The following is a 22,813-nucleotide window of genomic DNA, read 5'->3' as shown; positions in this document are numbered from 1 at the left end:
TTCTCGATGCGACTTCAACCCGAGTGAAAATCACGAATGGCTTTAATTGGAAAACTTAGATCTGACAAGGATTGTTGTTCATGTGGGACTGACCTAACATGAGTGATCAGATCAGTGCAAGGTAATTAATAATCTAGATTACTCAGTTAAGATCTGCCGCGGTCAGCACACCATCGGTACCAGGACACTTATCCGTCTGATGTCATGATTTTAAGTAAGCAATTATTCAGGGGATTTTTAGGAGTCCTCCTTCTAATCCTAGGGAGCTTTTTGTGGATTACGTGTTTATCCAGGAGCCCATTACTTAATGGGCTCTTTTCGCCGGTGGAATAACCCCCTCTCCTCCCTTCGCCGCTTCCCTGGGAGAGTTTGTGATGGGTCCAGACCGGAACTGAAACTTAGAAACTGCTTCGTCACAAGTAATTTGGGTCGTCAGGTCATTTTGATGAGGTAGAAAACTGCGTCATATTAGAATACACTTTTTAAATGATAGCTTGCTACGGTGGGTAAACCCTCTAGAATTAGATGTAAAACAAAGCGAAACACGCATGGATAAAATTGAAGAATATTGAGATAGGTTGCAGATGTCAGTCTTGAAAAATTTAAGGCTAAATTTGCGAGATATTGAAACAAGTGACGAAGCTCTTTTGAGTTTCATGGTTCGAACTAGCTTGATCAATATCATTTGCGTCAAGATTTCTTTTCGCTTAATCACACATTTGCTTGCTAGGATACAGGAAACGATCGAAACAGAATGATTGACAGGCTCAGGCATCTCCGGCACGCCCATAGCCGAAGAAGACGTAGATACTTTTCAAGATGTTTTGTCTGCAGTCGCTCTGTTATCTCTCCGAGTGGCTGACAGCATTGCTAAATTAAGCAAGGCAGTACTTGCCCATGCAAAACTTTATCACAAGCTTCGATTTGTAGCTCTTCGGAGTTAATTTTGGATGTATGACTTTGAACATCTTGTGAGATTTAAGTCACTGTTAAAATTAAAGGTCGCTATTTTTCCAGCGTTTTACACCTTTTGCCCTCTGTTGACAAACGAATGTCATGTGATACAATATCAGACTCAATGTCTTTTACACCCTGCAAATTTGATAATTGAAGTAGTCTTTAGCAGGAAACTCTGCAAACAGTATGCTCTGTTCCACACCAAATTTTCTTCTGTTACTAGGAATTAACTTAGCAGGCTTTCATTAAAAGTTTACGGTTCATTAATGTCGTGTGTAACGCTGAATAAACACGCATTCCTGTGGGAAACGTGATAAAATTCATCATCATTTACTTATGTTTACATAGATCAACTCTTCAAAACTTAATTACCAAATACCATTGATTTCAAGATTGATTTAGTCACGACATCCTTACCAAGACTTCACTTCTAACCCCTACATTTTACGTGGAATTTAAAACTCGCTGAAACACTGGATCAAAATAATACTAAAGTTTTGCGTGTTGTGTATAATAATGTTAAGCCCTGAGGGGTTTATAAAGTGCTGAATCAATTGTTCCCGTATGACAGACACTCACTAATATCATTTGACCCCTATGACAACTGCCATTCTTGTAGTACAGTGAAGACACTCATATCCACATTACACGGCTCAAGTAGCAGATCACTGCCAGCCAAGAGCTTTGCTCGTCGTTTTCAGGTCTGATAAGGTGAGAAACTGTGTTAATAGCGGGGTTACAATTGTAAAGAGAACTTCTCGTACACTGCATTAACAGGGTTCTTACAACCCTGCGCGTGTAAGGGGTTTGATATCTTCTTTAGGTGTTGCATGTAATATTGATTAAGAGCCATGATTGCATCGCTAATCTTTTACACAAAGGAACAAGATGGCTTGTGAAAACAAACAGTTTTATTCTCTCGTTTCTTTGCCACTTATTCGCCTGTTCAAAATACCTTTTCCTAGCGGTTTCTTTTGAACTTGGAACAAAGTGGACGATTCCGAAATGAGTTTCATGCACTGTTTAGAATTCCAGAGTCGAGAAGCATAAGCCTAAGACCCTTTTCAATTTGATGGAATGCAAGTAAAGTCGTCATTAGTTTCAATCATAATCTTTCAAGAGGTCGACAGTCTAGGTCATATGATTACTAAAGATTCGCGGTAGATTAGCCTCAAGTTTATGTTACAGAATAGGAAAGAATGTTGGATACGAGAATTATGTACAAGCGGGCAAAATTAGCAACATTATTTGTAAGTTCTGTTTCGTCCAAGGAAATCTGTGACGTAATGGGGGCGGATTTGTGTTGAGACTTGGTGTTTTCGTCTGTGTCGCCGCGACGCATCTTTGAAGAACAGATTTAAAGAGGATTCGAGATTTTTGAGATTACCGATCACTTTTGTGTAAATACATAATATTGAGGTCATTATTGCAGGTCAAACAGCGCATGTATCGGAATAGATATGGCTACATTCCTGAAGAAACTAACGTCCTTTTTGTTAAAACTGCACCTTTTGTCATCACATGAAGCCATTTGGGTCGGAAGGTTCGATTTTCGCGTAGCACAGCTGAAAATGCGGACAAGGCTGACATATTCCAGAGGACAATAGACTAACTGGGAGGTCAACCGTATTTTACAAATTCTGTGTTCGACACATCAACGATGTATTACCCGAGTCTGTAAACCAACTGATAAAGACCATGTTTTGGCCGTTAACACAGTAATTTTTTATCAGAATGCCGTCATTTGAACTATAGAGGAAAAGAATACTCATTAATAGTTTCAATCGCGTTTCCGTTTACCCTTTTGTAATAAGTTTTTTGAATTGTTTGCCTATCAACTTATTGTTCAAGTCCAGAGGCTTGTAGACCTCTTTGGTCACGCACGTATACCCACCAAGATACAGAAGTATACAGAAGTAGTTACTAATACTACTACTAAGCACATCTGAGACCTGCTGTATTTTACTAAAACTGATGTCCTAAATTTCATAAGGCGTCTAAGTCCCCGTGGTAATCGTATATGTTTTCCCAACCAATCCAGAATCATCTAGATTTGTTCCAATTAAAAGTAATTTTACTCTCCTAACGAGCTTATTACACGCAAGCTTGAATATTTACATTTTATTTACATTCCTATCTGATTTCATCATGAATGAAGAAAATGAAAAGTTGATAATACTGCAAGAGCTGAGACTACAACAGATTGAGTAAAAACGCTCCATGACTTATCGCCTCCTCGCGCGACATGCGTGACTTCGCGCGCGTACGTGTAAAAACCTGGTAAGAACGTGCTATTTCTGTCGTATTGGTTATATTTTTAATCCTGATGAGTATTATACTTTCAAGGATAAAGCGTTCAGTATAAAGCGTTTAGCATCTGATTGAATAATATTGATCACCGCGAACAACTGTTTATGCTGATAGTCCGGTAGTTTTGGCAACCAAACTTAAAGACAATGATCAGACTTGATGCGACTTAAATCTGAGAGAGGCCATAGAATTATCAGCTTTCTTTCCGCCCCTTTGAGCAAAACAGTCTCGCATTTCAAGAGGAACAAGGGTTAACCAAGGCTATTTCATGGTAAAAACGGAAACGTGACGGCATATTCTAAATGTTATGTGCGCTCGGATCCCTTGAGGTGGGGACTGGGATATTCCTATTATTACTTGAAATTCACCCTGGTTTACAATCTTTACCCTTGTTACGAAGAAGTTTGTCTGGAAAGTGCCATATGGCAAATTTTCTCAGTGAGGAGTGGTAAGTTTCTGTGTTTACCTTTGTTGTTAAACTGTATTCGTTTGACAAAAGAAAGAAATTGCATTTGCAAAATCTTCGGCGTTTAAGGCTTCAATTTTATTCCGTTCCATTTCAGCGGAATTTGGACTCCGACTTTTTTTCCCTCTTTCTTAACGGGGGGTGGCGGAAACACGGATGACTTTGCGTCTTGTAAAGATGGCCTCTTGGCCACCCTTATGCTAACATTCACCGAGCGAAAATTAAAATATGACACGAACGTCCAGGTCGAGAAGATGATAACGAGCCTTAAACTCTAATTTACTGTATCTTCACGGCTTTATTTAATTCAATTAGACTTACAGGCGTTGGTTGGTTAAATGGTATTTGCCATGTAACGCTCGTTATAATTGCATGACAGAGGTCGCGTGCTACACTCCGCATTAGACAAGACCCATCATGTTATCAATCGATGACAGATATCAAATCGTGTTGTATAATTTTCTGACAGCTGCGACGAAAGATAATTGTTCCCGTGAAACATGCCTGTGGTCAGATATATTGTACATAATTCATAGGGTTCTTGTAACAATACTTGGAACTACCTGATGTCACTGCGAATTCAGAGACGACCTTTGGATCTGCTTATTGCAGAAATTGCCGCTCTGTTGTTAGATTTCATCGTTTTCAGATGTTTGTAACAATTTCTTGGGTGGGTTTTGTCGTAGCTGCGGTGTGTTTCAAATACACGATCTGGCCTGTGATAAGCAAAAACTGATGAAACAGAGGTATGTTATGTTTCGTCGCCTGTTTTGTCCAAGGATATGGTCGGTATTTCGGAAAAGAGAACCCTTGGGTTTAAATCCTAAGCGGATTTCCGGATCTCTTGACAATATATTACTTTAAGACAAAAATATTTATTCCACTAAAAGAGCCCGTAACCATGAAACCGAGTCCTGGATCTATGCTAAAAATAAGGTACCATAACACTGTATTTGCAGATCCCCCAAAGAGATTCATAGGTCCTTCCATGTCGTCCTCTCAGCACGCACAACTGCACTTGTGCTGAAATTCAGGAAATTGTTTTATGTTCTCTTCGTGACTTTGGTTTATCTGTGGTTTCTTGTTGCTGGATGTCATCTGTGATACTAAGCCAATAATACCGCTCTAGAAGTCGGTACGATACCAACAACAAAAAAAATCAAACAAATACGGGGAAGAAAATCGAATAATAAAATCGCTACCGAATCGAACGTTCTCTCGCGAAATTAAAAACATACATAGCTTTAAGTGTTGCACTTTCAGCAAACTGTTTTCTCAGTGGAGAGATTTTCAACAGCGATCTATATCAACATTACTTTTTATCGTGTGTGAAAAAGGGTCTGTATACACACATCGAACAATTCATTCAAAGAACATTTGTTCCACAAACAAAACTAATTTAACGCGTGTGCGCACATGAATAAAAGATCAAAATAAAGAACAGCTAAAACTTACCACGGCCATGTGATCCGACATACATTAGATGCGTGTTAACTGTGTGTTTATACAGGAATATTGGCCGTAAATGAAACGCGGAATTTTTTTCTTTGGCACAGTGAAGTATTTCCCCAGCTGAAATTAGTAAAAGCGCAAATTAAAGTTATCTTCCTATTCAAAGCAAACAAAATCGATTGGTATCGCGCATGCTTCGCTGCAAAGAGTGAGAAAAAAGTACCCGGCGGTCATAAGGTTCCGCTTTTCGAATCCTTATCCAATAAACGTATCTAAGACTTCCAAATAAGCCGTTCACAATACGTAATAGTTTCTTATTTGATTTTGAAAATCAACTTGATCAGTTATTCTACCCGGCAAAACAGCAGCTGTCAAGGAAAACAAAGAAAAACTATGGACCCATTTTCTGAAGGCCTGCATTTTCCTCTAAAAAAAAACGCAAAACGAATCGCACCAAGCGACGTCCAAAGTCATGGACTTAGTAGCGATACGATTCTTAAAATCTCGACGAGAAAATATCATCAAAAGTGTACTTTACCTTTGAGCCATAGGTGCAATACAAACTTGAAATCTTCAGTGTCGCCTTTGTGATGTCAATTTCATTGTTTATTGTGTTTGCTAACCGCGTGCGCTACGGATGATAACTTTTCGAATTTGTTTTAAATTTATCGTTTTAATGAAACTGAGCAAATTCAATACAGACTACAGTTGCAGTCAAATGCACGTCCTTGAGGTCAGGAATAGGGCTCAGACAACAAGAAGTAGGGTCCGTGGCGATGTCGACATTGCGCTGTTGTGACCACTTCCGGTTGTGATTAGCTAAAACATGAATAACGTCTCCCAAGGGGACAATTTAAGTAGGCAAATGTGTGATATCGAGAATTCTATTTCAGATCTCAGGTGATAAACACCAAGATATTTTGCTCTCAACGACGACTGTTTCGAAACTGCTACCTCTTTCTCGAAAGGTAAGATTAACTATATTACATTTCTCGTGCTTTTATAATTAAGATTATAAGCTGTGTTTATCCTGTTTTTGTGGCGTGAATTCGGACACAAGTGAAAGCGGCATCTTTGGAGCTGCGGATCAGTGCGGTGGCGTCGAAGGCCACAACGAATGTCTGTTGAAATCGCCTTTAAATTTTTGTCTCCAGCAATATCTTCGCTAGCCAAAGGAACTAGAAACGTTTTAGAACGAGAGCTTTTTAGGTCTTTTCAAGCCAACACAGATTTTGGGAAGTTTTCCTTCGGAAAACATGCGAGTGAATGGACTATAAAAGGTAATTTAGAAACGGAACTACCGCTACTATTGCGAGCATGTTGTGCGCTGTCGAAGATTACATATCGGCATCGAATTTCAAAGTGTTCTCAGTTGAACGGCATGATGAATGTATTCTTCCTAGCTGTTAGCATTTTTGTTTTAACATCTTTTTGTCAAGGCTCGACCTCTGAGCTCACGACAAAACCACCATACATTCGGATGGATTTTGATGAATGTTTAATTAGAGGAATTAAGCCGGCATGTTTGTAATGTATTCATGTGTCTGTTTTGCTTGCGTTTATATTCTTCTAAATGATTTTGTAATTAGTAATAATTGCATTTAGACCTGCTAAAGGAACCTAAAGGATCCTACATTGCAAAAGCACGGAATTCAGATATTTAACTGTGCGAATCACTAAAGAGGAGTATTGGTTTGAAGGAAAAGGTGAATTTGTACTTATCTTTTAATCAGATATTGTGGTCGACGCGTCATCTGGCGTTTATAAACTAGGCGATCTTATTAGGGTATTACAGCAATTCACAATGACTTCAAACAGACATTTCACTTGCTACAGTTTTAAATCGTTATTTTGGGGCACGGACGCATAAATATGAATTGTAACGGCAACCTTTTACCGATGGAAAGCCAGTTGTGTTGTTTTTTTGTTCTTCACTCAAGTATCTGGGATCTTTTCGCATATCTGCTTTTAAAACAATGATGACACGTTTGGCTAAACCGCAAGTATCGGTGGAATATCACATTAAGCAGGAACTACGTAAACTGCACTGATTGTTATTTTTCTAGTAACGCAGGAAGAAAGCCTGATTATTCCTCCTATAATTTTTACTAGAAAATTTACCGGGGGAAGTGTATCAAACCATAAAAAATGCAGCTATATCTCTCTCTTGATGTTTTCAACTGGAATAGTGTTTATTTCATGTCAATTTCATGAACAGCCACGCAAGATCGACATCTACCAAAACATTTTGAATTATCACGCATCTCCAAATTTTGTTATTGTTTAAGAAAATTCGTAAGAAAGGTTTAAAAACGTTTTTCTCGAAATTGCTCTTTCACTCTTTATATTTGAATCGCTTTTTCCAGTAGCATTATTCATATCTGCTCTCAAACTCACATCACGTCAATATTGAGAGATTAATTGGTCAGAAGATATTTTAAGATATTGAAACAACAATAGTATTTTGGAAATATTCATCGATCATTGCGCTCCTTCTTTTTTATATTTCTAATAATTAATTCAGATTATTAGAAAGTTAAACTCTTAAAGTGTTTTTGAATTAATGCAGCTTGTGCCAATGAAGTATATTTGCTCTCTTTCGAAAGTCTGTCAAATTCCATGTTTTGCAGTCGCCGGGTCAGCGAAATGAGACAGACAACTCTATAACACATCAACAAAGAAGTCCTCTCTTCACCGGATTTTTTTATCCTGTTACTGTTCAGACGATTTGAACAAAACAAAAAAAAAATGCTTTAAATGACTGAGAACGCTGTGTCCGAAAATAGCAAAATCTAGTTTATATTTGCGTATACGGTTACGCCTTGAAGAATTGACTGCAAATGTTTTAAACACCCCCTACTGAGCGACATCACGTCGAGTCCTTAAGTCAGAAACTATTACGAGTGGAGTGAATCGTATTTATTAAGGTTTTGGTTATTTTAAACTCTCCATGATGTTTGGTTTAGGGAGAGCTTGAAGGTCACCTTTCGAAGTTACAGTACTATATTTTTCCTATGTCAAATGTGTTTTTAAAATGTTTCCCCACTGTGATTGCCTAAAGCTGTTCTGGATATCCGTTCCGATTGTCTCTGCTATTCGAGATTTTGTATAACAATAACAAAAATGAATTATAATAATGTTGTTGAACTTCGCAAAAGCTGTAATGTATTATTTTTGAGCTGCTTCGCTCATCAAGGCCTCGAATGTCGATATTTTAAAACGCTTACCCTCAGCGAGATTGTGACTGACCCAGGTTTTTTCTGAGTGCAAACGACTTGCGAACTGCAAATTTACTTTTCAGCGTCGAATTATTGGAAAGGCGACGATTTGAAGTGTGAATGCTTGATTGACAGGAAAGAAAAAGTGTTTACAAAATGAGCCTGTGATCGTTGTCAGCAAGACCATTATTCGTTTCGTGGTATTCAATATTTCACTTGCAATAAAAAATGATCTGCATTACACCCTGGGGAAAGATCACAGTTCCAGAGCATCAGATTGGTAAAAATTACTTACTGCGAAGAAGGTGCATTTCGGAAGGCTTGATTTGTATTTGAGGAGTTTAACGCTAGGATTAGAAATGTAAGTAGTTGAAATAGGTTTGACATGTACTTAACTCCTCAATCAAAATAAGCTCGCAGGTGATATGACAGGGTTCACGCATTTAAGAATACTTCAGCCAATCACAACGCGTCTTGTTTCGCCTCATGCTGATTTCGCCAATCACGATCCACAAAGAAACCATCTGTTCAAGGTTTGTTCACTTCTCCCTTGTCTTCTTTGCTCATCTAAACAGCCAAATTGTGCGGTTTATGCATTCAACTGACGGGAAGAGTATTTTCTCGGCCAGGGGTAAGCATTTGCTGGGCTACTCGCGGAGATTTTAAACAAGATTTATGTCGTCGTCGCTCTTGTTGGAGGTGATCTGTTTCTTGTTGAAAGCGTGTGTGCATCTCTCGCTTTGAAATCGCCTGATTTGACTCTGCAAATTTATGTTCATCTCGATTTAAATAGTCAAATGGTTGTCGTATTTTAAAGGTAAGATATTCCTTCGAAAATATTTGTATGTGTGTTCGTATTTTTGTTCCTCTTTATTTTGCGTTTTAACGGCGAGCTCACTCGCGTAGACAACAAGACGTTTCAACGGTTTGAAGAGTAATCGTTGTTGAGACAATAATCGCACACATCTCTCATGTTAATAATATATTATATTTACAACACATGTAAAGCAGAACATGGCTATTATATCCGAATTTTGTCCTTGAATTCGACAACCGTTCGTTTTGCAGCTAGTTAACGGCAGCTTTGGTGGGCGGACGGTATTCGCTTGTTTGTTAATGTTTTTGTAGGTTTTTCAAACACGGACAGGGGAATAAATCCCATGGTTTGCATGTTTACTTTGCTATTTTGAAAAAAAAAGTTACGTTCCAGGGTGGAAGCGAAAGAAAAGAAAAAAATTTGTTATTGAACAGTCGTTTTATTTTAAAGCCATCGAGTTTTGACTTGTGCAGGTTCGGGTGGAAAATTGTTCGATTTGAAGGCGGTGAATTTTCCCGTGTGGGTCGTTGTCTCCATAATCATCTTAAAACAATAGATTTCAGATGTGTCACCGACTCGTCGACTTTCACGATAGGAAAGATTCTGTGATGCTCTTATCGCTTTGTAGTATGGTTAATCTGTAGCACAGTAGTGCAAATTCTCTTTGGTTTCGTTTTCATCGTCAGCTCAGTTCGCAACCGAAATTTTCCACAGTGCTAGCCGTCAATTGCTTTCTGATGTGGTTTCTTTGGTGTCATTCATATTACACAGAATTTATTCAAGCGGAAACCGCAAGGTGCTCGACATTCGTGACTCTACAAACGTTCAAAATTTAGCAGAGGTCGATCAGTCTTCTAAAGATGTTGGAACTGACCAGAAACTTGGGTAAAGGCAAACAGAAATAGGATTGGACCGGTTTAAGATTTCCTGTCGCGAGAACGTGTCTATTGTGAGGGTTAATTGTATGAATACATTGAGAATTACATTGCAAGGTGTTGGTGGAGAGGTGTTGAAAGGAACCTTCAGCGCAGGGGCAAAGATTTTTCAAGTACATTTTCTCTTCCTGTTCCTTTTCAGGTTCGGCACGAATACCTTCGGCACCACACTGTCAGAGAAGAAACCGCGACAGTTAAGCGGTTTTTGTCGCTAACGAAGCTTGTGTACGTTCTTGATCGAGGGCAATAAGTTTCCTTTGAGGCAGGGAAATCACTTCACATCGAGGACCCAACTACAAGCAAATCGCGGCATGGGGGGTAAAAGTGAAAATACTTCAGAGTGCAAAAGTGTGACCAATTCGACTCGGAATTCGCCGTCTCAAGACGACAAGGGAGGCGAGGCAAAAGGAAGGAAGCACACCGGCAGATCGGCAAGTGGTGACAAGAAAAATGATAACACACAACCTTCTAAGTTGACTTACACCTCAGAAGAAGATATTTATTATGAACCTGGAGGTAAGTAGGGTTCAAAAGCTTAGTTAAATTTTCCGAATGTCAAACATCGTTCGATTTCAAAACGATATGAATTGTTTGTACTATTAGAATAATTACTTGTAATTAATATCACACACGAAAGAGAAAAGGAAAAGAAAAATAACATCGGCCGTTGAAACGCTCGGATCACCCGTCGAGCTGAAAGGTGAATTCGTAAAACATGAATACTGTTCGCATTGAATTTTGAAAACAAACGTGGCGCGCTCTTGCTTCGTGTGTGCGTTCTTTTTTGTTCATATAGATGTTGCGGTCTCCGGTGAACAATGTGTTATCCGCTAAACAATGTGCCCTGTGGATCGTATAAATCGTAAATTTGCATTCGATATGTTTACCTTTGTGGTGAAAATGATCATGAATAAAGCACTTTTTCGTGTGCTATAACAGGTAGTAATTCGAGGGGTCATTAGGAAATTATATCTCCAATAAAACCTTTCTTTGAAATTCAGAACTGGTTATGTAAAATCGTGATCTGGCTCAGAAAACATTTCGAAATTAATAGCACACAACATCAAAATAAACACGCGCTCTCTTACCGCAAGGATTTCAACCGAAGAGCTTAACTCGCTTGGTTTCTCATCTTTTTCTTCCTTTGTAGACTGTGTTTACATCGACAGCCAACGACCGGACGTCGCATATTTTATTTGTGCCATCAAAGAGTTTCGAATGGTAAGTTTTTGTTCGAAACTGTTTTTGTTTTGGTTTGGTTTTCCTGTCGATGTATAAATTAAGCCTTTTGCTAGTAGTTTCTGGTGGCCGATTTTACTTTTCCTTCCTACCCGCCTCGTTTGACACCTTAATGTTTGATATTTATATTGTTTTGGCGTAGTATTTAAACAATATGAAGATTTACTCTTTATTCCAAAACGACGATAAAATTCACCTACATTTAGTTTCAAACTTTATTTTCCAATTTTCGCAAGTTGCAACTTTCTAATTGATGATTTCGACTCCAAATGGTTTATTTTGATATTTGCAAACGATCAAACGTTTTTGTTTCGTTTTGTTTCTTCCTGACTATTTGTACGGCATTCGGTAACTATTCATCATTATTATATTTTGCATCTGAAAAGAATCCTTTCTTTTCTAATAAAAACTGTTGAGAATTTTTTTAAGTTTTAAATATTCCTTAACGAATCCTACATCTTTTGCGTCGCTCTTCTTTCTACGAGACTTGTGCACACAATATTGGTACAATGCGATTTTTGTGTGAACAGAAAAAGGTTGTGTGATGTTCTTTATCGCACACAGTCAACAGCTGTTTCAATCGCTTTGTTCAGAAGTTATGAGTAATTTTAATTGCTAATGTTATGATTTGAAGGCTCTTTCTTGTGGCTTTTAATCTAAAAACTAATAGAATTTTTAAAAACTATTTTCAAATTTGTGACTATTTTATTGGAACTTTTTGATGGAACATCTTGAGTTTATTTAAATGTTGCTGTTTTTTCTTCATGATATAAGTTGCTTTGATATTTTGTTTATGGTTAACCAAATGTTACAAAACAAATGCTTTGCATGTGAAAACTTGGTGGCAAAGGAAGCTGTTGGGTCAGAATTTACATTTTTGTAACGCTTTGAAATTCCTTAGATTATCTCCTCTACGTTTGAGCCGTTCTGTAACAAATGAAAATTTGGTTGAGAAATGGTAAATTAAAAAATCATCAAACTCTTTTAAAATATCAGGTGAACAATGTCATATCACATTAATATCCTTTAAAGAAAAGACAGGGCATTTATAAAACCTTTTTAAAGTACTGTTTATAAGAATTCCTTCTCCAATTTGCAGAAGTTTTTAGAGTTGTTTCTTTCAGTTTTTTTGTTTTTTTTTTTCAATGTGCAGTCTAATTTTTATATTAGAAAATTGTAGATAATGATGAGTTTTCAAGTATTTCTTGAAAAAAGGGTCCTTATTCAAATGAATTTGTACGTGCAAAAGTTCAATAAACTTTCAATTTTTTTCATTATTTTAGATTGTACCATCTTTTATTTGTGACCTTGATAACCTGTGAAAAAAGTTATAAAATAGGAGAAAAAACAATTGAAATATCGAAATGAAACCACAACGCAAGTAGTTTACTGTTTTTTAAATAATGTTGCCCAGTCTTTTGAAAGAGAGTTCAGTACACACTGGTTTCTTAAAATGATGGGTAATAACTGAGAAAGTCCAACAATTTATGTTTAAATAAATATTAATTCTTGCAGAGCAAAAGGGACTCTTTGGTAGTTGTAGTCAGATGGTATTACCGACCTTCAGAGGTTCCTGAATCAGTATACCAACTATTAATTCAGGATAGGAATGCTGAAAATGGTATGTTTGTTTTTGTAATTTTTTTTAAACTCTTTCTGTGTGGCTTCAAAGTCACAAACCATGGCTGTTTTATTCAAGATAATTAGAGAAGATGGAGGTTTTCTAATGTCTATCAATTGTCTATTTAAGAGAATTTCTCTTTTCAGAGTCAGTGAAAAAGGTAGTGTCAGTTAAACTGATGATTAATTTTATAGTTTAACTGTGCTAGCAGTGCATATGCTAAGACCAAATGTCAGAGTTCCAGCTGGCAGGTACAAGGTGACAACCAGTCAAGAATGTCATGTACTTCAGTATTTCCTGCCAGCAGTGCCTGCACTCTATCTAACAACGGAATTGTTATTTTTAGGTTCAGGTGATAACATTCTTGAGGATGTTGCTGTCAAGGAGCGGGAATTGTTTATTTCTGATGCAACAGATGTCTATCCTGCATCTGCCCTCAGGTTAGAAATCAAAAAAGCTTTTTTTTCGTCTGCAACAGACAACAATTTACAGTGAGTTTCTACCTGTGGTATATACCTCACTATTAGAGGTCAATGGATTGAAGTGTTAGTGGTATGGCTTTCTCGGGGGTTTTATTAATGTTTTCAGTAGGAGGGCGACTGGTTTTGACAGGGGGCAAAACTTATTGAACTGTACATCTTTATAAGATAAACTTTCCTCCAGATCGTCAAACCAGGGAGGCAAACCATCTTCACAACCAGTCAATTTGCCCGGTGCCCAGCCCATGATGAAACCCCTGTTACTACATGTGAAATTCTCTAATTAAACAATATATCTTGCATTTCTTAAGGGGAAAGTGCAAGGTGAGACCATTTGTGGAGATTACAGACTCTGTGAAAGGATACATTGATAAAGAAGATTGCTTTTTCTATGTGCTTGGTTACAACCCAGAGACAAGGTATTGTTTTTTTATTTTGTTATTAAGCACATCAAATTCTGTTTGGTTCCTGTCTGGTTTGAGTTTAAAAGTTACAGCTTTTAGTATTGTGGATTTGAGAGAAAATTAAAACATATACATTATATTGTCTTTCCAGGAGGTTGGCAAACACCAAAGGGGAAATTAGAGTTGGAGTCAGCCATCAGGTAAACAGGAATTCCAATTCTCTTGTATTATCCATGGATTTTTTGCATACAGACAAATACACTTCCTGTTCTTTACAACGGCTAGTTAAATATTGTGGAAATATAGAAGGAGAAATCATGTTAAGTTGTAGCTAATGAAAAAATGGTTTGGTTTTCTGTTCAACAGTGGATTGTGATTCTTTTTTCTTCTGGATTAAGTGTGTCCATGTTTGCATCTTTTCAGTTTACGGGAGGAAACCAGGGGGTACATGTAGTGGTCAATCAACAGATTGAGGAATGGGGGTGGGGGGGTGGGGTGGGGCAGAGAAACTGGCAAACATCGTAAGATCTCAGATTGTGAGAGGGCAGTATCTCTGGGTGTAGTAAACATTTACTCTTTCTTCACATTAAGGATCTTGTCAGTTTGATGTTTTGACTGTAATTAGTTTGCAAAAGGACTTGTTATGTTTTGAGAACAGTTTGTGCTGCATTGAAGGAAAAGTTTTAAGGTCTAGCTTGTTTAATTTTTTTCCAGGCAACCTTGCCAGAATGCTGTCCCTTTCCTGTGAATGGATTTATGGACAGGGAGGATCCAATAGAGGAGCTGGTAAGTGTTGACTTGAAGTCTTGTGGGTTTTTTAAGGTGTATAGATAGAGTGTGGTTAAACACAGACATTATAAACTAAAAGATGTTGTGCTTTTTGTCACAAGGTATGGAATCCAACTCTTGATGATTATGAATTGATGATGTTTCTGCGTGCTGCTAGGTGAGCTGATCAAGTTATAATCACTCATTGTAACACACAAGCTTTCATTTAAGGGCCCTTTGATGGTAAACTTTGCCATTTACTTTGGAGGATTTTCCTGGCTGTTTCACAAATCAACTCCAGAAGCATTCAATTAATTCATACAGACCAGCTGTGAAACTTAATACCGTCCACTGTCTACTTTTCAGCATTGTCTTTGTAATTTACAGTGTATCTTCTTGATAAAACCCTGTTAATCTGTGATGGATTGCTATGTGTCACTACAGGAGCATGGCGCAGTATGCAGGCATGTGTAATGGTGGCTCGCCAGAGGATGGGTACAGTGCTGTGTCTCAGGATGCAACCACCAGTAATGCCCTTGATGTGGTAGGTTGTATAGTTTTTAGTGTATGAACACAAACAAGATGTTGATCAACACTTTACACCACAACATGGGTATTCTTCATATGCTTCATTATGCATTTCCTGATGTGTAAAAATGTAGGATTTGCCTAAAGCAATCTTGAGGATTTTCACCTGTCATTTTACTGACACACTGTTAACGCCTATCATTTTCCTAAAATAAACACACTACTGTACATATGTTAGTGATAAGTGTGATTCTAGAAATTCCTTCAGTGTTTTTGAGGGTTTTTATGTTTTACATTTGTTGTGTTTTTTGTTTTAGCTCCATCAGAACAATTATGATGCAGCCAAAGCCCTCCAAGCACTGGTGAAGAAACCTTACCCCAAACAACTGGAAAAGAGGTGGTCTGAAGATGAGACGGTGAGTGGTAAGAGTAGTGCAATCATGATAGAGAGGTGTGCCTAAGGAGAACTTGCTTCTCTATAACTGATGCTTTACTCGCGGAAAGCAAAAGCGGAAGGAAACGGAAGCATCGTGGTCAAGTGGTCGGGCTGTAGGCCTTGTAATCTGGTCATCCTAGGCTCATTCCCTGCATGCACCATGATACTTGGTGGATTTGTTCTCAGTTGCCCTTAGTTCAACGCCTTGGCTACATTTTGTATGTAGCCAACTGGTCTGCCTGCTGCCAGTTACGGTTTTCGAGCACTATGTCTCTTTACAATGTTTATTTCCAATTTATTTAAATGTTCTCGATTATATTAGCTACCTATCTACTCTGTAAGTTCAAGATAAAGTAATGTTTGTTTTTTTATTTTAATGTAAAGCTGTGAGGGTAGCAAACGATCGAGAGGGAAGCAAAAAGAATGATTGTAACTGAACTGTTCGGATAAACAGTGTTGCATGCCTTTTAACCCCTGTATTTTGCATATTAGACAGTGATATACTGCACCAGAAGTACTTGACCCTGTTATGAACTTCCTAACTTATTTTGCAATTACAATTTGCTGTCATAGAAAAAGTTTGTCAAGGGACTGAGACAATATGGGAAGAATTTCTACAAGATCAAGAAAGAATTGCTATCTCACAAAGAAACGGTAAAGATATTTTCCTTTGAGCAATTTACGGCGATTATTTGGACCATTTTGTAGCAATCTTCCTCTCATTTTTAAGTATCCTTTTCTTTCCAACAGGGAGAACTTTCTTCGTCTCGCGCTCGCGACTAGACGAAAAACCATCTTACTATTTCTTTACTGAGCTCAAAACTTACCATCTTTCTTATTCATTATAGGGAGAACTTGTAGAGTATTACTATACATGGAAAAAGACTCCCACAGCGCTTAGTTCTCGTCCACATAGACGCCGCAGACACAACGTGCTTAGACGCAAAGCACTTCCAAGATCATCTAAAAGCATTGTTAGTGAATTTGGTGAGTAACAGACCAAGGTTCTCTCGTCATTGTCAGTGATAGATCGGGAAACTTTCGACTTTTTGTTCCCTAGCCGCATACAGGCGCTGTTTAACATAGATTTTGTATGCGAACTCGCTCTGGAAGGAGTTTTCGAAATGGAAACTTGATCGGAATATTGAATCTTGCTGCAAAACCTCAGATTTCTTTGTCTCCCTCAACCTTGAAATAAAATATTTGACATCTTTCTTTATTTCGATTTTGTTGCTGCAGTTGATCTTAGTTCTTGTAGCGAAGAAGATTATGACAGTGATGACAGTGAAAGAGATTTGAGGTAAGTTGAAGAAAGTTTCTTGCGTTAGTGTTTCTCGCTTACAGCGCTTGCTATCGCGTGGAGGTCACACTTTTCGTGCGAGAGATACCTGTTGTCCAAGTGCTCTCAAGTCTCTAAATTGTATCTATTACTTCCTCGCAGCCTTTACTGCTGTCGCCATTGCTACACTACTGAGTCTCGCAGCTGGCATCACGGCAGTCAAAACAAAGTTATTTTGTGCGACGATTGTCGTATCTACTACAAGAAATACGGCAAACTTCCTGCTACCGACGAAACTCGCGAACCGCCTCCGTACATGTTTAAAGGTGTAGCGGAAAGGGAGGTCCGAGATGAAGACGGGTATTTGGTGAATGGAAAGTTGGCTTTGCGAAGCAGAAGAGCTATTCCTCCCGTCCAAACAACATTACGATCTGGACGTAACAAGACTTCAAGCCCTGTGGAAGGTAACACATTTGTGCTATTGACGCATTTATCTGCAAGTTCGACCGAAAAAAAAAAATTAAAAAAATACAGCATTCATTGAAAGATAAATCAAGAATGGAAGAAAGCAAACTGGCGCGAGAATTTCCAGAACAGTTTTGTTTTTGTGTTTCATGTTATTTTCCAGCGTCAGGAAAAAGGAAATGAAATAATTTTTTTGGTACTTGGTGTTACTCTACTGCATTTCGGAGTTATTAGTCAGTAACTTTTACATGTAAATAAAAAAAGTAGCTGAGTTTCGCAATAAGAGAATATCCTTTTAATTTTTTTTCCAGGAGCAAATAATGAATCATCCGTTGGGAGTCGAAGATTAGGGAAGATCAACAAAGTTCCTTCGCCGTCCAGCGGTAGCACATCGAGTACAGGCAGTAATGGAGGAAAAGACAAAGTGAAGAAGGTACATTGGTTACTGATGTTTGGTGCCTCGTTACTGACATTCTTTAGGCGTTTTCGTTTAATTTCAAGTTTGCTGATAAAGCACCTTAATAAAGGCAAGATACCCTGCTTGATAGCTCTCTCGTGGATTGAGAAAAGAAGGAGAGCTAGCTTGTGGCTACAAAAAAAAAAAAAAAAAAAAAAAAAAGTATGATATTTTCAGTTATTTTAATGTTTCCATTGAACGAACCTTGAGTGTACCGAGTACAGCTGTTAATCCTTGCAACGGTAGTCAGCTGGGATCTTATATTATTAGGGCAAACTGAAGAAAGGGAAGAAACGCCGACGAGATCAGTCACCGGAAAGTCAAACGACCGACAAGCGGAAGAAGACACAAACTCAGGTTAATTCATACTTTCTACTGTTTTAAGATTTGTTGCAGGGCTGGCTTCGCGAGGAGGGAAAAAAAAGAAGCAAATTCTGTCCTCTGATTGGGTACCCTAGCGGTCTCTCCACCATGGAGTCGCATGCTCTATTCCCACAGAACAGGAATTATTTGGTGTGATATCTTGGTCATTTCTGAAATCAAGCTACTAAGCATGTTGAGCCATGAGTGACCCAGAGAGATTTTCTCCTTGCAACTTAATAACAATATCAAGCTACTAAGCATGTTGAGCCATGAGTGACCCACAGAGATTTTCTCCTTGCAACTTAATAACAATATCAAGCTACTAAGCATGTATCGCCATGAGTGACCCAGAGAGATTTTCTCCTTGCAACTTAATAACAATATCAAGCTACTAAGCATGTTGAGCCATGAGTGACCCAGAGAGATTTTCTCCTTGCAACTTAATAACAATATCAAGCAGACAAGTGATGAGAATAAAGGAAAATATTAATCAGAGGATTATCGGTGGATCCGATACAAAATTCTCCCAACTCACATCGTAAGAATTGTAAGGCAGACAGACAGTAAGGAGAATTTCTAATGGCATGTTGGGAGTAAAAGGGTTCATTTCTTTCGTGAACTTGCACTTCTCAGTCAATGGAAACCGTTAAACAGAACTCGGTCGATATTCTTCCATTTTGACCCCGAACTTGATTAACAAGGCATGTATCTATGTGAAGTTAAAGGTCAGTCTTTTCTTCCTACCCCTCCCCTAGGATTCTGACGAAGATGCAAACGACAACGTCAGTGACACCAGCAGTACCACTGGGGGTAGAGACAGTGTGCTTCCAGACCACGATGTCAGTAGTGTTTGCAGCAATAGCAGTAACAATAATGACGAGGTGGCTAGTAACCGCTCTTGTTCACCGGCTGATGCTCCAGAGCCTATTAAACTGCCTGACAAATTTAAGCGCCTGATGGCGGGTGAGGAAGGACGAAGTTGTGCACGTACCGACGTCGTCTTCGTGCATTCCGAAAAGCCGAAGAAGGACACGACGTGTTCTCGAGAAGTGTCTGTTTCTAAGGAATCGTCTTCAAAGGCTGAGGTACGTTTGATTCGTTATGAATTTACTGCGTGACAATACACAAAAAATAATGACGGTGAACTTTGATTCTGTACATATGAGGTCAAGGTTTTGCATATTACTTGATGGACTCCTGGGATGAGTTTCAAGCCAAATCTCACTGTAATCGATTCTGACCAACATTCAGAGCGGACGCAATACCTGTTACTTAATCAGACTCAAACAATCCAACCCAAATTGGGAAACGCGGCAAAGTATGTAATTGATGAAGTAGGTTGGACATGCTTATCATTCGACTGCATTGTTCAAACCGCGCATTTTGCAAAAATCCTCATTCGGGAAATGGCGGGGAATCAAAATGTTCAACAAATGATTCGATTCAAAGCAAAATCACAAGTACATGAAGCCTAATTAAGTTTAATCCCATTTCTCGTTTCCTTCCAACTAAGGTATCTATTGAAAATGTCCTGAACCATTCTTAACGATAAATTCTCTCTTTTGTTCTCCAGGCTAATGAATCATCATCAGAAGTGCCAGTTCGATCCAGCGCCAGTCAGTCCCCGTACAACGCTCCAGCTACTATTACTTCGCATTACGAGGCGTCACGTCTAAATATCATGGCTGGAGGACAATATCACTTGTATCCCCCGAACATGCCACCGGGTATGTCATCCCAAGGCATCAATATATCAGGATTTCCACCTCCAAGTGTTGGAGTGGACTACAGAATGCTTCCTTTCCACATGTTCTCTGGAATGGGCGTGGTCCCCGCTGGAGATTCAAGGGAAAATGCCGCGAAATTTGCGGAAGGGTTTGAGCAATGGTATGCGCCTTATCGCTCGGCTCAAATGCAATCCGGCCACCATATCCCTGCAATCTCGTATCTTCAGGGCCAGGGTAGGGCGCTGGAACAAAGCGCATTGGACTCGCGCAACCACGAGTCCCTCCTTAAGGGGGGCCCTGGACGTGTTCTTACTACTGATCCTGTTACAGGACTCCAGTATTACGGACCTCAGCAACACTCGCATTCTCACCTCCACACGCATTTTCACATTCATCCTCACGAGCAACAACACCTTCAAAACTTACAAGCCGCTAATCTTTCGGCTCTCGACCAAGCTTATCTTCAACATCCCGGGCTTACTACATGGCGGAACCATCCGTGGCAACATCCTGATCTTATGCATCTTCACGGCAATAGTGCGCGTGGTATTTTCCCTGAGGAAGTAGCTGCCTTGCCGGTTCCTGGGATCGGGTCGACAAATCTCGATCGTCACCAACTTCAGCAGCAACTTATAATGAGCCAGCACAACAAATATCATCCACATGTGTTGGCTCACGAAGAGTTAATGCGGTACTATAGACCGCACAGTCGAAGACTTGAAAGCGACAAAATGAACGATCATTTTTTCGCGAACATCTTAAAAAAGGAACATCGAAATTTGCAAAGTCCTTCACAGTTAGAAAATGTAGTCAAGAAAAGCTTGGACAGTTCTGGGATGTATTCGTCGCCTTCAAAAAAACCACCCGTTACTATTGACTTATCAGATGATTAAAATTGTTATTTACCGTTCGTCACGTTACAGTTAAATCCTAAAAAGTAAATTAAGTAAAAAGGCCTCGAAATTTCTTTTTCATTTTTTTCGTAAATTGTGTAAAATTAAGAGAAGTTCAGCAATTTTCTGCGCTAAGAAATAGTGTGACGTTTATATTTAAAATTTTATTATATATCTGGTGCGCTTTATAAGAGAAAATGGTTATTTATTTCTTTCAAAACATGGATAAATTAAGTTGGGATCGTTAAAATTGGTGATTTTTTTATTTTCATTCTGAGATAGTTAACACAAGAAGAAACATTTTTTTGGTTACTTTAGAAAAATGGATGAAGACTCGTCCTATCATGGAAGTAAAACTTCATATCTTTCCTACTCAAAAACTAGATCAAAAGAGTGAAGAAAAGTAAAAGGATATATAAAAGGAAAACTTAAAGAAATATATTTTATTTAAAACCCTTTGTTTTGTAGAGTTTGGGTATAATTTTTTTTTCATTTCTTACAATAGGCGATCATCGTTTAATAAAATAATTTGATATGATGTTATAAACCTTAATGAGCTGTAAAAAAACTGATGATTTAACCAAAAAAGTTTTAAACAAAAAGGTTGTACATTGATGAGATTCGTTCCCTAAGAGGAATTTCATTTCGTAGCAAGGATTGGATTGGCGTACAGAAAAGATAGTGGGCGAGAGAAAGTATTTCTGACAAAGTAATCCAGCAACCAGATCCATCGTTGAACGATAGAAAGGACCAACACTATGTTGTCGACGAAATTTAATCGCTCAATTCCCGTGAGTGATTAAAACAGATATTCTCCTCATAATATCAAGCAGACAGGTGATGAGAATTAAGAAAAATATCAATTAAGAGAATATTAGTTGATCCAATACCAAAATCTCCGAAGTAACATAAGAGTTGTATGGCGGACAGTAAGGAGAATTAGTAATGATATCGTGACAGTGAAAGGGTTTACGAGTTTGTTGGTAAAACGAATTTTGTACGAGTTTTTTTTCTCGTCTGTATTACGTCACGTTATGACTACAACGTCTCGACAAGCTTTCAAAATAGTTCTGAGAGGAAATAAATTGACGATTTGTAAATAAATGATATTTATAACGTTCTTGTAAGCGAAAGGAGTTGTAATAAAATCCTTTTCAAATTTAGGGAGCCTAGAGATCATATCTTTGACTCCGATGGGCGATTAGCAACCAATTTCTCCTTGCAATATCACCCCTTAATCACACAACGTCACGAGGATAAAGGAAATGATCACCAAAACTAAGGAAACTCGATTGGTAAACAAATTCTGCTTGTCAGTATTATGGGAATGTAAAAAGAATAGTATGAACAAAATGCATACGGATGTTAGATTGTAAAGGGTTGACTAAAAAAACAGGAGAGGGCAGTAACCGAGCTTAAATTTTAAAAAGCATCGGAGAAGCGGGGGTATAGTGTTTAAGGGTATGTCTCACATTATACCGGCCCTGTGGCTTCCATTCTTTCCACCGTTGCGTTCCTACGCAGATATTCTATCTGTACTACTAACAATTTCCTAAAACCTTATTCCAACTGTAATCCACTAAATAAATTGTTCGCGCGACTGATTTAAAAGCGTCATGTGACAGAATGTGCAACTGAACATGTCGCCAGATTTATTTTGCATTCTTTTCTCAACAAAGTGAAATGGCCGAAAAAAGGAAAGAGATGACTTCAATTGATCACGTTAGCCTTCGGAATCGAAAACCATTTTTTTAAAGTTGTGAAACCCGGCACAAAAGGAAGTGAATCTACATCCTAACTTCAGTATGCGTATTCTCCATATTGTTCTCTGTACACTTCCTTACGTGTCGACAAGAAGAAATTATTTATCGATGAAGAGCTTCCTTAGTTGGTGATCATTTCCTTGATTCTCGTAACCCTACTGTGTGATTCAGGGAGGGGGGTGATATTGTAAGGAGAAATTAGCTGCTAGTCACTCTCAGGGGTCAAAAAGTCGAGG

At 38.4% G+C, this 22,813-nt stretch overlaps 1 protein-coding gene and 2 long non-coding RNA genes across 8 annotated transcripts; 1 reads left to right on the top strand and 2 right to left on the bottom strand.

Moving 5' to 3' along the window:
- Window positions 1–1,520: 1,520 nt before the first annotated feature.
- On the top strand, window positions 1,521–21,977 carry LOC111329366 (uncharacterized). Of its 5 annotated transcripts, XM_022934052.2 has the most exons (20): window positions 1,540–1,668; window positions 6,079–6,153; window positions 10,298–10,671; window positions 11,306–11,376; window positions 12,910–13,015; window positions 13,362–13,455; window positions 13,806–13,913; window positions 14,050–14,098; window positions 14,613–14,684; window positions 14,789–14,844; window positions 15,111–15,210; window positions 15,512–15,610; window positions 16,204–16,284; window positions 16,479–16,617; window positions 16,870–16,930; window positions 17,072–17,373; window positions 17,686–17,807; window positions 18,102–18,188; window positions 18,950–19,279; window positions 19,768–21,977. In XM_022934052.2, the coding sequence occupies exons 3-20, from the start codon at window positions 10,467–10,469 to the stop codon at window positions 20,812–20,814; spliced, it is 3,129 nt and encodes a 1,042-aa protein (XP_022789787.1). In that variant the 5' UTR covers window positions 1,540–1,668; window positions 6,079–6,153; window positions 10,298–10,466; the 3' UTR covers window positions 20,815–21,977. The 5 variants fall into 5 exon arrangements, with proteins under 5 accessions (XP_022789785.1, XP_022789787.1, XP_022789790.1 ...); XM_022934050.2 differs by lacking the exon at window positions 6,079–6,153 and having other exon boundaries at window positions 1,521–1,668; XM_022934055.2 differs by lacking the exons at window positions 1,540–1,668; window positions 6,079–6,153 and adding an exon at window positions 6,441–6,465.
- LOC111329367 (uncharacterized) lies at window positions 4,007–6,117 on the bottom strand. 2 transcript variants are annotated; one of them, XR_002694706.2, is made up of 3 exons: window positions 5,724–6,117; window positions 5,189–5,305; window positions 4,007–4,858 (listed from the first exon to the last, which is right to left on the bottom strand). It is a non-coding gene; the product is annotated as an uncharacterized LOC111329367 (long non-coding RNA). The 2 variants fall into 2 exon arrangements; XR_015990683.1 differs by lacking the exon at window positions 5,724–6,117 and adding an exon at window positions 5,539–5,711.
- Window positions 9,049–11,545, bottom strand: LOC148725286 (uncharacterized). Its single transcript, XR_015990686.1, has 2 exons — window positions 11,244–11,545; window positions 9,049–9,164 (listed from the first exon to the last, which is right to left on the bottom strand). It is a non-coding gene; the product is annotated as an uncharacterized LOC148725286 (long non-coding RNA).
- Window positions 21,978–22,813: the final 836 nt, after the last annotated feature.

The sequence above is a fragment of the Stylophora pistillata genome, chromosome 8 (genome assembly GCF_964205215.1).
Source record: "Stylophora pistillata chromosome 8, jaStyPist1.2, whole genome shotgun sequence".
NCBI lineage: Eukaryota > Metazoa > Cnidaria > Anthozoa > Scleractinia > Pocilloporidae > Stylophora > Stylophora pistillata.
The sequence above is the reverse complement of the archived record's forward strand: the minus strand, read 5'-3'. Positions and strand labels throughout refer to the sequence as shown.